General features: G+C 52.9%; 1 protein-coding gene and 1 long non-coding RNA gene across 2 annotated transcripts; one reads left to right on the top strand and one right to left on the bottom strand.

Annotated features, from left to right (window-relative positions):
• Window positions 1–1,978: 1,978 nt before the first annotated feature.
• Window positions 1,979–2,829, top strand: LOC130266226 (uncharacterized). The gene is made up of 3 exons (XR_008842781.1): window positions 1,979–2,074; window positions 2,349–2,405; window positions 2,757–2,829. It is a non-coding gene; the product is annotated as an uncharacterized LOC130266226 (long non-coding RNA).
• A 9,173-nt stretch (window positions 2,830–12,002) lies between these two features.
• Window positions 12,003–12,821, bottom strand: LOC130265989 (olfactory receptor 14C36-like; the record flags this gene model as incomplete). The annotated part of the gene is made up of 1 exon (XM_056515330.1): window positions 12,003–12,821. A coding segment is annotated over one exon (819 nt), but the record flags the coding sequence as incomplete, so codon positions are not given.
• Between the last annotated feature and the right edge of the window lie 2,325 nt (window positions 12,822–15,146).

The following is a 15,146-nucleotide window of genomic DNA, read 5'->3' as shown; positions in this document are numbered from 1 at the left end:
GAGATCTCCTGCTCTTCACTGCACCTGCCATTTGTGCTCTGTGTCTGGGTGCCCCACACAGTGCCTGTGGTCATGGGCCAGAGGGCCTTGTCACCGAGGGACGGCCAAGCAGACTGGAAAAGGCTGGGAGAGGAGGGTACTCAGGAGCAGCCACCTCCCAATGGGCCCAGGTCCCCTTGCATTATGGTGGGGAAAGACCAGAGCTCTGTGAGCCTATCCTGGGAGAGATTTGCCCCCCACCTCAGGATCCTGGTTCCTTTTTTGGCCTGCTAGGGAGATGCGCTGTGCTTCTACAAGGCTGTGTTCCAGTATTGCACTCCACCTACTCCAGGTGCTCAGCACACAGGAGCTATGCTGGGACCTTCCTGCCATGGCATTTCTTGTGGAGGTGAGCCTGATGGCCAGTGCTGCCTCGCTGAGCTGCCTCCCAGCTCTATGCCCTCTTGTAGCTACAGCTGCCTGGGACAGTGCCCGTGCCCTGTGCTGCTGTCTGGGCCCAGCCCTGTGCGGTTCCAAGCTCCTGCGGGCCAGGTCCTCTGTCATTGCCTTGTGCCTTTCAGGTCCTCAGGTGCCTGGACCCATGGGAATATGGTGGCAGAGTTGTCAAGGTCTCATCAAGGTCCCTGCAAAGCGAGTGCAGGGAGAGGCGTTGCCTGGCGCTCAGGGCCCTTCTTGAGCTCATCAAGGTCTCACCTTGATGGTGAGAAGGGGGCAGTGCCTGAAGCTGCGCTGGGGAAAGCAGCCCCTTGGGGTTCGGGTGCTGGGACAGCTGCTCCCAGCTCTTCTGCCTCCCGGTTCAGCTGCCCGAGTGCTTTGGCACAGGCCTTTGGCCTCCAGGGCCTGAGGCAGCAGGGTGGCGTTTCACAGACTTGTGTTCCACACAGGCTGAAAACATGTGGAGCCTGACTGAAAGCCTCATGGACCTACTGTGGGACAAGGATGCAGAGATAGTTGGGATGGCGCTCATCACACTCAACTTTATATTCTTGCACAAATACATCCTGATACCAAACCCCATTGCACTGCAGCTCGCTGAAGCACTCTTGCCTTTCTTTGACACCGTAAGGCTCTGTGCCCCAGGCCATGGCCCCTGGGTGCTTCTCGGAAACTTGGTGCCCTATGAATTTCAAGGAGGGTGCTGAAGTGGGCCTGGATCAGCCAATGTTGAAGTCTTTTTTCCTTCCTGTCATACAGGATGATCCCCAGGTGCAGTTGCTCTCTATAAGGCTCTTCCAAGATATGATGGAATATTCCATGGAAGAGAGAGAAAAGCTTTTGGAGAATCCAGTGTACCAGAGCCTCCTCCCACTGTTCTTCCTCTGCCATGATGAGAATCTGCATGTGGCAGAGGTGAGGACTCGTGGGCTGCTGGTGTCCCCCTGGGAAGGAGCTTGGCTGCCTCCTGCTCTGGTGCCTGGCGGCTGCAGCCTCCTCCAGGCCTTGGCACAGGGACGTGGGTCCTGTGGCCTGGGCTGTGGGCATCTCCGCATCTCTGATGCTCTCCAGGCTTCTTGGGAAACGCTGCTTTGTGCGGCCAAATTCCTGAACAAGAGGGATCTCAAAAAGCTGGTGAAGGAGGAGAAGCTCTGGAAGTTTGCCGAGTGCCTGGTAAGGACGGCTGCAAGGCCCAGCCTCAGCCTGGAGCAGCCCCCTGAGCACGGCGCTCACTGTGTGCGGCTGGCAGCTGTGGCCCTGCCCAGAGCTGCACCCAGGGGCCGCACGGGCTCTTCTCCAGGTTCCTCCGGCCCCGAGCCGGGTGCCCACGGAGCCCCGGCCCAGCGGGGCTGCGGGGCGGGCCGGCACCACGGCTCCCCGGGCACAGCTGGCCCTGTGCCCCTGCAGAGCCCGGCCCAGCGGCTGCTGGCCGCGCCTCAGGGCCGTGCGGGCAGGGGAGGCCGGGGCCGGGCGCGGACAGCGCCGGGCAAAGGGGCAGAGCCCGCCCCGACCCTTCCTTACCGTCACTCTCCGCAGCTGGCAGAGGACAAGAGCCGAGCGGCCGAGCACGTGCGCCAGGCGCTGCCGTACCTGCAGAGCCCACAGGAGCCCCTGCGAGAGGCGGCCGTCAGGTTCACGGGTGAGCCCGGGCTCCCTCCCCGCCCCGCCGCAGCTCGGCCCCAGCCCCGCCTACTGCCCCGGCAGCTTCTGCCATCCGGGCCCGGCGCCGCGGAGCCCCGGCTGCCCTCGGGGCTGCTGCCGCCCTCCCGCAGCCGTGCCCTGGGGCGGCAGCGTGCGGCAAGGGCCGGGCTGAGCCCTGCCGGGCCACGAGGGCGAGTGGCCGCAGGGCTGGCAGCGCCGAGGACAGGGAGCTGTGCCACTGGGCAGAGCCGTGACAGGCCCTGTGCTCCCAGGGCTGGCCGGCCGGAGCTTGAGGAGACAGCAGGAAGAGCTGCAGCTGACCTACAGAGGTGAGTGAGGGCAGCGGGCTGGCAGCAGGGCTGGCAGGATGAGCTGCAGCTGATCTACAGAGGTGAGTGAGGGCAGCGGGGCTGACAGCGGGGCTGGCAGGAGGAGCTGCAGGCCCTGCCCCGGCTGTGGGGGCTCTGCGCCCTGTGTGGACGAGGGGCGGTGTGGGCAGAGCACACAGAGATTTCAGGGGCACGTGGGGGATTCGTGGCCAGCAGCTTTGGGCTGATCCCACTGGTCCCTGATCCCTCCTGGCCCTGGCTAGAGCAGGCTGGGATGGCCCTGGCATGGGGACATTCTTGGATACCTACAGATCTGGGATCTGACCATGGCTCCGTTCCTCTCTCTGCCAGCCCTTGAAGACATGGCAGATGACGCCAGTCTTGCTGTCGGAAACCTGGCAATTCAAACTTTGTATGTTCTCAGAGCCGTAGAGCGGCCTCCGGTCTCCATCTTCCAGAGGCTGCGACATCAGCTCCACCAGGCATGGAAGACACGGCCCTGTCTCTCAGGCCTCGGTTGGCTGTGCTGCTGGAGCTCTGCAGAGAGCTGATCTGGGAGACTCTGTCTCCTGGGGCCACCTGAGCCAGCAGGGATTTTCTCTTTCTTCAAGACTCTTATTTTCTTCTTTGTCTTTTACTTTAGTGTAGAAATATAAGATGTGTTAGAATGCTTTCTTTTGCTGCCCAGGGTCTGCAGGGTATCAGGGAAGAAGGGGAAAAGGGTGATTGTGCTCAACAAGCTGCCCAGGCATGCAGACGGGAAAAGAAGATGGCCAGAAGCCCCTCGACTTTTGGTGGTTCTGCTGAAGCCTTTGTGCTGGTGACTGAGTGGACAGGGGCCAGAAATGTGGAGATCCCTGTGAGATCAGTGCCTGGAGATGGTGCCGCCAATGCATGTGGGCTTTGGCTTCCTATGGCACTGAAGCCTCCGGGGCACAGGTCTCTGGGGCAGGAGCCAGGCATCAGCACTGCTGGGGCTCAGGGGGTGGCAGGTCTGCTTGGGCTGGGACTCTGCCACTCCTGCTGATTGTAGTGCTTGCTGGGCCCCAGGGGTCAGAGCAGCACTCATGCTCTGGCCCACACGTTCCTTGTCTGTGCCCTTGGGTTTAGGATGGCCATCAGATGGGACGTATTCCCTGTAGAATTGCCCCAACCAGGCCAAGAGAAAGTTGAGAGACAAAGTCCAAGAAGTGGGTGTTTGCTTTATTCACTGCTGCAAGTGCACAGGGATCATTTCTCCTAACAGTGCACACCCAGGCACACCGAAACTAAAATACGTGGTTATACTTAATGCACATTCATAGTTTTCCTTAGAAAAGGTATGGTTATGCAAATTATTTCTTAAAACTCACTATTTTCATTAGCATTCACGAAGCGCAGGCACAGTGCTCTGGTGGTGGCACTGAGGAAGGCTCATCAGTGTCCTGTGATGAAGGCTGGACATCTTCATCGTCATGTCCTTTTCACATTTCTCCTCTCGGCACGTGCAGTCTCTCATTAACTGTTTCACAAGGACCTGCTGTCCTGAGCCTTCCTGAGACTTCTCTGTTGCAGGTGCCCTCCAGGCAAGACTGCAGGACTTCCTGACTGGGAGCTTTTCCTGCAAGGAGCCATCAATCCAGTCACTGACATGGAGCAGAGACCCCCAAGAGTGCCCAAGCTGGCCTGGGTGACGGAGAAGGAAGAGAGCCCTGGAGCTGCCCCAGCACAGGAGACTGAAGAGGTGGTGCTGTTCCAGGCAGCACAGGAGGGTGAGTGGCAGAGCTGGGCCTCAGGGCTGGTGCCTGCATCCAGCTTGGCCCCATCCCATCCTGTCCCGTCCCGTCCTGTCCCATCCCATCCCATCCCATCCCATCCCATCCCATCCCATCCCATCCCATCCCATCCCATCCCATCCCATCCCATCCCATCCCATCCCATCCCATCCCATCCCATCCCATCCCATCCCAACCCATCCGGGGTGGTTAAAGGCTGAATTTGATAATTCAGGTTGGAGTTGAAGTCCAAGGTTGGATTTCCTGATCAGAGGTTGTATTTGAAGGTGAAAAGTTGCATTTGAAGGTCCAGGGTTGGATTTGGTGGGCATCGCTGGGAAGCCATGGAATTACGGCATTCTGGGCACTGAGAGTTTAGAAACCTCCCTCTTCCCTCCCATATTCCCACCGAAACTATGGATTTACAGCATTCCCGGATTGAGAATTCAGAATCCTCCAGCTCTCCTCCCAGATTCCCACCAAATCCATTGAATTACAGCATTCTGGGCATTGAGAATTTTGAATGCTCAGTTCCCCACCCAAATTTCCGTGGAATAATGGCATTCCTGGTGTAGGGAATTTAGAATCCCCCATACACACTCACAAATTCCTACCAGATTCCCATGGAATAAAAACATTCCAGATGTCAGAAATCAGGAATCCTCCAATTCCCCTCCCAAATTCCCATGGAAAACCAGTATTCTGGGTGTTGGGATTTTGAGCACTGCAGTTCCCCTCAATAATTCCCATGGAATTACAGCATTCCAGGCATTGAGAATTTAGCATCCTCCTGCTTCCCTCCCAGATTCCCACTAAAACTATGGAATTACAGCATTACTGGCATTGGAAATTCAGAATCCTCCAGCACTCGTCCCAGATTCTCACTTGTCCTGGTTTGAAGGAAAGGTGTCTGCCAATAAAGGCAGAAGTTTTCCTTTGGAATAGAGACTTTAATTCCACTCCCCCCAAGTATTATAAATGTTTGAATCAAGGACTTTGAGGCAGAGATAAGGGAGTAGGAATAACAGCTCTTTTACTAATATATCTAAACGTACAAGCAGAAACAACAGCATTTGTTAAAATTACCACCAAAACAGAACAGATTACTCGGTTCCAGTCCTTTCTTTAGCTGTGGGCACACTCTCTCTTTCTCGGTGGGAGCGGAGGTGGGAAGGGGCGGCCGCGGCTGCGCCAGTCTCAGGTGGGAGCGGCTGGAGAGGGCAGCTCCTCTCTCACCGTTTGTGTCCAGGTGATTCGCTGTGTCCGCAGAGGCAGGAGGCTGGAACGAGGCAGATGCAGGGCAGGTGATCGCAGAGGGTCTGGCTCTCCTGCATTCGGCCACATGACTGGAGATGGGGGATCCTCCTTGGAGCTCGCCGGAAACACGAGTCCCCTCCAGAAGCATGAGTAGCCCCTCCTGCAGCCCAGCTCCCACCTACCCCTTTTGTCCAGAGTCGTCAAAGGTCCTGGGTGCAACCCGGCCAGCTCCATTGGCACGATAATGGGAAAAATTATTTAAATTGACACAGTAATAGAAAAACGCTCAACCCCCAACACTATCTATTAGCAAAGGGTTCAAACAAATACATATTCATAATAACAGCTCGTCCCATTCTCTGCTTCCTATGGTAATTAGCTTGAATAGCTCTTAAGTATGCGTGATTGACTTCTTAAATTAAGTCTGGGGTCATTTTCATGAGGAGGGGTCTTAAAAAGAGGAAGTAAGGCGCGTCTTCCTCACCCTAAACTCTTGACATTTTCTATTAATGACAATACAGATGATTTTTGGGGATAGTCCAATTTTCCAAAGAATGGGTTTCTGGTTGCATTGTCTATGTTCCTTTGGATCTGCTCACTAGTTTTTGTCTTTTGCCATTGTAAGCACAGCTGAGCAAACATGAAATGACAATCAATTATTTAAGTTTCAGATAACTACTCCTTTCTAACTTCTAACTTTTAATTATTTTCAGCAAGGTAAATAAAATCCTAATTTTCTAAGATTAGTATTTCATCTGCTGTTCACAAACAGAGAAGGACTGGTGGGAGATGTGGTGGTCAGAGGTTGTTTGGGGTACAGTGACCGTGAAATAACTGAGTTTTTAAATATTCTGTGAAAGAAAGAGAGGCAGCAAGAAAACTTCTACACTGAACTTAGAGAGATGACTTTGGCCTATTCAGATTGCAGATGTGAGGATAAATAAATAATGATTTTTTTTAACGGGAACAGGCTTCAAAAACAAAGGTTTCTAGGAAGGATGGAGACACTTCAAAAAATAAACCTTGAAGGTGCAGAAGCAGACTGTCTTTCTCCACCAAAAGTGAGCTAGCAAGGAAAATAACAGGTCTGGCTGAACATGGTGCTTTTCCAGGAACTCAGGGAGAAAAGAAGGTGCATCACCTATGGACAGGCAACTTAGGAGGTGTTTACAGATGTTGTTAGGTCATGAAGAAAAATTAGAGGCAAAAGCTGAATTAGGATATAACCTGGCTGCTTCTGTGAAGGATAAAAAAAATTATTTTATAAACACATTAAGGGGAAGCAGGGACATGGAGAACCTCCATTCCTTATTGGAGGGATATATGGTTACCAATGATGAGGAAAAGGCTGAGGCACATAACCCCTTTTTTGCCTTAGTTTTCAAGTATAAGACATTTTGTTCTCAGGACAAGTGTTCTCCTGAGCTGGTAGATGGGGACAGGGAGCAGAACAGACCCCTGAAATCCAGGAGGAAGCAGCTGGGGACCTGCTGAGCCACACAGATGCTCACAGGTGTCTCTGGGACCAGGTGGGATCCATCCTAGGGGCAAGAGGGAGTTGCTGAAAGAGCTCCCCAAGCTGTTTTCCATCATCTACCATCAGTCCTGGCTCACCAGGGAGGTCCCAGAGGACTGGAGGTGCCAGTGTGAGCCCATCCCCAAGAAGGGCTGGAAGGAGGATCTGGGGAACTCCAGGCCTGTCAGCCTGACCTCGGTGCCCTGCAAGGTGATGGAACAGATCACCTTGAGTGCCATCACAGGGCACCTACAGGATGGCTGAGGGATCAGAGCCAGCCAGTGTGGATTTCAGTATCTGCACTGATGATATGGATGGGGGCACTGAGTGCACCATCAGTAAATTTGCAGATGACACCAAGCTGTGTGTGAGTGTGGATCTGCTGGAGGGTAGGAGGGCTCTGCAGAGGGACCTGCACAGGCTGGATCCAGGGCCTAAATTCAACAAGGTGAGGTTTAACAAGTCGAACTGCTGATGTACAGAAGGCTGGACATGAGCCAGCAGTGTGCTCAGGTGGCCAAGAAGGCCAATGGTACCTGGCCTGGATCAGGAATGGTGTGGCCAGAAGGAGCAGGACAGTAATTCTTACCCTGTATTCAGAATTGTGTGGTAGCACCTCTAGTGCTGTGTCCAGTTCTTTATCCCCAGTTTCGGAATGACATGGAGAGGCTGGAGTGTGTCCTGAGATGGGCAACAAGGCTGGTGAGGGGTTTGAAACACAAGTGCTGTGAGGAGTGACTGAGGGAGCTGGGGTTGTTTATCCTGGAGAAAAGTAGATTCTGGAGTGACCTTATCACTTTCTACAAATCCTGAAAGGTGGCTCTAGTCAGGTGGGGGTTGGTCTCTTTTACCAGGCAGCAACTGACAGAATGAGAGGACACAGTCTTAAGCTGCACCAAGGGAAATACAGATTGGATATTAGGAAAAACTTTTTTCAGAATGGATGATAAAGTACTGGAATGATCTGCCCAGGGGTTGATGGGGACACCATCCCTGGATGTGTTTAAAAAAAGACTGGGTATGTGTAGAGAGATAGGGATATTGCGCACGGAAGATTTTTGGGATGTACGGGCAGCCAGGGACCCCCTTCCCCTCCCCCTTGTGGTCTGACCTCAGCTCGGTACCTGGCCACCGCTTGCCAGATGTGAGCTAGAGGAAATAACCCAAGGACACCTGTCCTTAAAACCCCCTGTAACCCCTCAATAAACGCCCTTTGCTGTCCACCACATTGGTGTCCTGGAGCCGATGGACCGAGTGACCCTGGGTAAGGGCCACCGTGCTGGACTTGAACCAGGTCGCCACACAACAGGTATGGCAGTCGGTGCCATATGAAAATGTTAGGCAGTGGTTTGACTTGATGATCTTGATCTTCCAACCTTGTGATTCTGTGATTCTGTGAATTCTCGGAGCCTTTCAGCTGAATTCTCTGTCCCTGTCCTTTCCCTGTATATCTGTTGCAGATGGAAGCTGCTGGTGCCATTCTCACCTTTAACCCCTAATTTGAATTCAGACAGATGTTTCCAGGTGTGTAAAGCAGGTGTTGCTCAGTGTTTATGTGGAATTTTTTGTATCCTCATGGCACCAAGAAGACTCTTGTGGCACTATGGAAACTCATGGAACCATGGGCATTGTGACAGAGCAGGGCCTTGTGGAACCAAGGAGTGAGTTGTTATTCTTCCAAACCTCATGGAACCAAGGAGCTATTGTGACACAGTGGGGGTCTCATGGAATTATAGAGACCTTTTTGACACTGCAGGGATTCATGGAATGAAGGGAAGCTGTGACACTGTGGGGCCTCATGGAACAAACAAGCAAGTGTGACACTGCAGGGCTTTGTGGAACCCAGGTGCTGATGTGACACTTGCTTGGCCTCATGGAACCAAAGAGAGCATTGTGACACTGAACCTAATGGAATTGTTGCCAATGATACAACTTTTAGGATTTTTTAATGTAACTTCAGTCAGGGGTTTGTTCGCCTTTGCCCAGGAGAAGAGGAATTGAAGTTTCTGTTCTAAAGACTCTGTTTGCCATGTTAGGCAAAACCTGATGAGTTCAACATCTACAGACTGAGAGTAACCAAAAGATACACAGTGGATAAATGAACAATTATAAACATCACTCCCACTGTGGTTGGAGACACTTGGTGTGAGAAAAGACTGGTAAAACAATCAAAGAATGAGACATAATTCACATCAAAAGCAAAGGGATCAGTAACCAACAGGAGATCAAATACTAAGAATTGTGCAATTTAGATAAATTAATTTCTTCGATGAAACATGAATTTCTTTGTGTTTTGTCTGTGTAAACATGTGAAAAGCCGAGTAAAGAGCAATCTGTGATGGCAGGATTTTCACTGCGCAAACCAGACATGTGTGGGTGGAATGAATTCCATTGCACATGCTGGCCACAATAACATTCTGGCCAGAACAAAGTAATGACTAAATTCTCCAGCCCTGAGACGATGTTCTGTTTTTTATGCAGTTTCAGTGTCAGTCCCACTGAGGTCCATCACCAACACAGGCTCCTCCTGGACTCCTTGGAGGAGAAAATGAGAGGCCCTGATTGCACAAAGCTCTCAGAGACTCCAATGCAAAAGCAAAACCGAAAGTCCTCTGAAAAACCTGCAGTCCCTGGGAGCATGAAGGAGCCCCTCAGGGCCATTCCTGACCAAGGGCTCCCCAGGGACTGGTCCCAGCAGATCCCTGAGGCCACTGGGATGTGGGGGGGGAGATGCTGAGGGCAGGACAAGGGGTGACAGTGCCCAGCCTTGCTGGGGCTGTGCCAGGAGGCCTCAGTGGCTCAGGACAAGGTGTCTCCTTGGAGCCCTTGGTGGCACAGACCCTGCTGTGCCCCAGGGCACCAAGACTTGGCTTCTCCTGGGCACTGCCAGCCCTGCCAGGGCCCTTGGCCATGTCCAGCACAGCTTGTCCTGCGCTGTCCCACAGCTGCTGCTGTGTCCCTGCAGGCTGCACACTCCCATCTCAGTGCCCCTGGCTCTGCCCTGCCATTGCCAGCCCTGCCCTGACCTCTGCCCACCCTCACCCTCTGTGCCTTGGGACACACACATATGCACTGGGCTCATCCTCCTCCTCCTCCTGGGTGCTTCTCCTGCTGCAGCACTGCCCTGGGAAGGTTCATTTCTCACAGGAGTTGCTCTCTTTGTCCTGGTGCATTTTATAGCTCTGCTTCTGCCTGTCTGTCAATTCTGTCTTCAAAGAGCTCTCCAAGGAAAAGTTTCCTTGAATTGTGGAATAACAGAGGTGGAAAGAGCCCCCTGAGCCCCCTTGGCCTGGGTGTGGCTGGGCTGGAGTTCCCTTTGCCCAGAGCAGCCCCTGCCCTGTTGTGCCAGCTCTTGTGGCGGAAGTGTGTTTGGTCCCAGCCCAAGGCTTTGGCTGCTCCTGAGCAGTGATGGCCCCACATAAGGTATCATCTCTGCAACCCCCAAACCAATGGCCTGCGGGTGGGCAAGTCTTCCTGGGGACACAGGGATGGGACAGCTGGGCTGGAGTGACCCAAGGGATCTTCCATTCCATGGGATGTCCTGATCAGCAGGGAAATGAGGGAGAAAAGAGGGTCTCTGGATTTTCTGTAGTAAAACATTTGGCTTCCAAAGCAACCAATACATGTGCTGAATTCTTGTGCTGAATTCTTGTCTCCCCATGATTTTCCTTGCTTTCGCATTTGAACTTTGATTTTTGCTTACCCACCCCAACCATTAATCCCTTTTTTTGGTGACCCATAATCTCTTCACCTTATTTTCTCCTGTTTTCTGAGTAAGGAAGGACAGTGACAGAGACACTCTGTTGTCACTTGATGCCCAGAGGGGTTTAACCACAGTTACCTTGCCAAACTCTGCTCTTATGGGCACCCTCAGAAATGTCAGGGCTCTGTCAGGTGCCCACCCCTGAGCTGGGCTCATGCCCTGCTCACAGCCCCAGGGGTGTCCAGGGGCACGAGTCCTTCCCTGGCACACACACAGACAGTTCATTGCAGCAGGGCCAGGGTCTCCCTGGGCTCTGCTGCCACTGCCAGAGCCTGGCAGGGACCTCAGCCCTGCAGGTGTCACCCTGCCCTGCCCCTGCCCGAGGTGACCCATGGCTGGCGGGATGGACACTGGAGCTCTGGGCACAGGAGCTCATCCCAGCCCTGCATCCAGGGGCTCCCAGGGGATGTTACTCTCTGGAAAGTCCAACAGCAGCTGAAGGTGTTTGTGCTCACTAGGTTTATGCCCCCTCATACACACACAGGATGTTCAGGGCTGTGGAATGTCCCTGCACTGTAAACACTGTAAACCTGGTCACTTGATGTTCCCCCAGGCAGGAAGGAGCAACCTCTGTGTCCTGGGGTGAGAGGGCACTGTTGGAAGCAGCTGGCTTTGCAAGGGCACTGCTGGGACAGGCCCACCCTGAGCACTGCTACTCTTTTGCTGGTCACTGTTGTTCTCCTCTCCAGAGCACTGTGTTGGGAGCATCCTTGAGAGCAAACTGGGAAGGAGATTGAAGCTTTCAGGCCCTGCACTGGGGAGATGCCCTTGCATGATGGAAATGCTGTTGCAGAGCCCAGCTCTGTCCCAGCAGTGCCCACATCCTGTCCCTGCCTGCAGTGCCTGGACAGTCACACAGCAGGACAGGGACTAAGCTGAGAGAGCCCTGAGGCCTGAAATCAACACAGGGGCTCTGCAGGGGAGTGTGGAAGTGAAGGAAGGGGAGGTTATGGAGAAGCCTTGGAGCTGCCTGTCAGTGAGGAGCACTGGGGTTCCCTTTTCACCCTAGATATTTCCAGAGGCACCGACCCGGCAGCTCCAGAGAAGTCAGGGAGGAAAACTGTCAGGGAAACATGGCACTACAGAGTTCTTTATTTTGTGTAAGCACAGATGTAATAAAACTCCTGGGTTACACAGTCTGTGGTTCACACTAGAAATGCCAATAATTAATTAAAAATAGTACAGACAAAGATTTTACTGTGAACAAATTTCCAAAAATATAATACCCGTGCTCGCAGAAAATACACAAGGAACAGAATTGGGCTTTAATGAGTAACATCAAAAGAGCTATAAAGAGGAAAGAGAGTTTATTGCTTCTGAAAAGCATTCATGACGATTTTCCTCAGGCCATCCTTGAGCTCCTGGTTCCTCAGGCTGTAGATGACAGGATTCAGTGCTGGAGGCACCACTGAGTACAGAACTGAAACTGCCAGATCCAGGGATGGCAAGGAGATGGAGGGGGGCTTCAGGTTGGCTAATGTGCCAGTACTGATGAAAAGGGAGACCACAGCCAGGTGAGAGAGGCAGGTGGAAAAGGCTTTGTGCCGTCCCTGCTCAGAGGGGATCCTCAGCACAGCCATGAAAATCTGCACATAGGAGGAAACAATGAACACAAAACAGCCAAATACAAAACAGGCACTAACAGAGAGAAGCCCAAGTTCCCGGAGAAAGGATCTGGAGCAGGAGAGTTTGAGGATGTGTGGTATTTCACAGAAGAACTGGCCCAAGGCATTGCCATGGCACAGGGGCAGAGAAAATGTATTGGCTGTGTGCAGCAGTGAATAGAGAAAGCCACTGGCCCAGGCAGCTGCTGCCATGTGGGCACAAGCTCTGCTGCCCAGGAGGGTCCCGTAGTGCAGGGGTTTGCAGATGGACACGTAGCGGTCGTAGCACATGATGGTCAGGAGGGAAAGCTCTGTTGAAATGAAGAAAAGAAGAAAGAAAACCTGTGCAGCACATCCTGCACAGGAGATGTTCCTGGTGTCCCAGAGGGAATTGTGCATGGCTTTGGGAACAGTGGTGAAGATGCAGCCCAGGTCAGTGAGGGCCAGGTTGAGCAGGAAGAAGAACATGGGGGTGTGCAGGTGGTGGCCGCAGGCTACAGCGCTGATGATGAGGCTGTTGCCCAGGAGGGCAGCCGGGGAGATGCCCAGGAAGAGGCAGAAGTGCAGGAGCTGCAGCTGCCTTGTGTCTGCCAATGGCAGCAGGAGGAAGTGGCTGATGGAGCTGCTGTTGGACATTTATTGTGGCTGGACCTGGGGACCTGTAAGAAAAGTAATCATAGAATAGCTCAGTTTGGAGAGGACTTTAAGTATCCCAGCCCAGCTTGGGGCACTTTCCCCCCACTGCCTGCCCAGGGCTCTACTGCTGCGAGCTGTCCCTGCCAGCAGCTGCTTCCCTGTGCCCCGGGCTAGGCCCTGCCAGTGTTGCCAGAGCCCAGTCCAGCCCTGGGGTCTCAGCTCTGCCCTGCAGAGTCCTCCCAGCACAGGCACTGCCCCGGGCCAGCGCTGCTTCTGCAGGCTCTCATGGCAATGTCACAGCAGCCCTGAGGAGGTGGGAAAAGTGGCACTGATTCTGCCTGTAATAGACTCTGTGATGATTCCTGACCTGTGCTGGTTTATTGAGATCTGAGATTTTTTTTTTTTTTTTTTTTCCCAGCCTGATCTGAGAGATTAATATCTATATGCAATTTCCCATCAAGGCAACCCACAGCAGCAGATAAAAAAGCAAGATTTTCCCTTTTATGCAGTCCCTGCCTCACTGCGCTCCCTGTATAATCTGCTTGGAAACCTTCTCGAGTTAAATGCCATGCTGGGAGCAGCCCTGAAAAATGCAGCATCCTCACCACACAAGAAGAGCACTTCAAGCCTTACCAGCTGTTTCCATCCACCCAGACCTTGTCCCCCAGTGCTGTGAGCAGCTCCCAGGGCTGGCTGAGAGCTGTCCCTGGCAGGCAGCAGAGTCCCTGCCCCAGCACAGCGCCCTGGTCTGCAGGACCCTGCTCTGCAGGACAGCCCTGGGCACCCCTGGCTGCTCTACACAAGAGAGAATCAGAGAATGTACTCACAGAGTCTGTAGGCATTGGGATGTTCCAGCTTTAGGAGATAGCTCCAGGAGCTGCAGGTGCCTTGTCCTGCAGCCAGAGGCTTCCTGTGTCAAGGGCTGGGAGTGATTCTGCCCCAGTCACTTCTAAGCATCTTCCCAGCCCTGACTGATTGAAGCTCTCTGTGCCTTTGTGCAGGCAGAGCCCCAGCCGTGCTGGGCTGTGAGAAGAGCTGCTCAGCAAAAGAAAAGTGCTTTTGAAGCTCTTCTTGGTTGCCAGGATGGCCCTCTGTGCCAGGAGCCCAGCCGAACTTAGCAGAACAGACACAGCACAAGGAATTTAATGACCCTCTTGGGGTTTGTGCTGAGGCCCTGAACATCAGTCCCTGAGAGTGAGTTGAAGAAACCTCTCAAGAATTTTAAGTCAGATTAAAACTCAAAAGTTTCTTCAATTTTTAGTGGGTCCCACTGTGTGACACAACTGAGAAAATATCCCCAGGCTCCAGTCAGAGTGGAGAACTGGAGGCAGAGCTGACAGGTGGGGACAAAGAGAAGCCAAGTCTTGGTGCCCTGGGTCATAGCAGGGTCTGTGCCACCAAGGGCTGTGAGGAGACACCTTGTCCTGAGCCACTGGGGCCTCCTGGCACAGCCCCAGCAAGGCTGGGCACTGTCACCCCTTGTCCTGCCCTCAGCATCTCCCCCCATATCCCAATGGCCTCAGGGATCTGCTGGGACCAGTCCCTGGGGAGCCTCGGTCAGGAATGGCCCTGGGGGATCCTTCATGCTCCCAGGGACTGCAGGTTTTTCAGAGGACTTTCGGTTTTGCTTTTGCATTGGAGTCTCTGAGAGCTTTGTGCAATCAGGGCCTCCAATTACTTGCTTTAATCAGTCTCTTGAGAGCTTTTCTCAGTAACAACACTCAGTTGGGCTCATTCCTGCATCAAGGCACTCAGGGTTAATTTACTTCTACTTTTTGGTACCGTGTCTGAGAGCTTTGTGCAGTGATGGCCTCCTTTTATCTGATTTAATTAGTCCCTTGAGAGGCTTTGTCTGTAATGATACTCAGTGGGGCTCATTAATACTTCATGGTATTCAGTTTTTTTAAGGTATTTGGAGTTTCGCTTTTGCACAAACTCTTTTAGTAATTTATGCAATCATGCCCCAATTATCTGCTTTAACGAGTCCCTTGAGTATTTCGTATTGATACTCAGGGGTGCTTATTATTACTTTGAGATACTCAAGGTTTCAAAGGTACTTTGGATTTTCCTTTCCTCTCTGAATCTCTTTGAGGTTTTGGGGCAGTCATGGCCTCCAGTTCTCTCCTCCAAGGAGTCCATGAGGAGCCTGTGTTGGGGATGGACCTCAGTGGGACCCATTAATGCTTTGAGACAATTTGGGTTTTTCTTCTG

Source organism: Oenanthe melanoleuca, unplaced genomic scaffold, assembly GCF_029582105.1.
Source record: "Oenanthe melanoleuca isolate GR-GAL-2019-014 unplaced genomic scaffold, OMel1.0 S001, whole genome shotgun sequence".
NCBI classification, from domain to species: Eukaryota; Metazoa; Chordata; class Aves; order Passeriformes; family Muscicapidae; genus Oenanthe; species Oenanthe melanoleuca.
The sequence above is the reverse complement of the archived record's forward strand: the minus strand, read 5'-3'. Positions and strand labels throughout refer to the sequence as shown.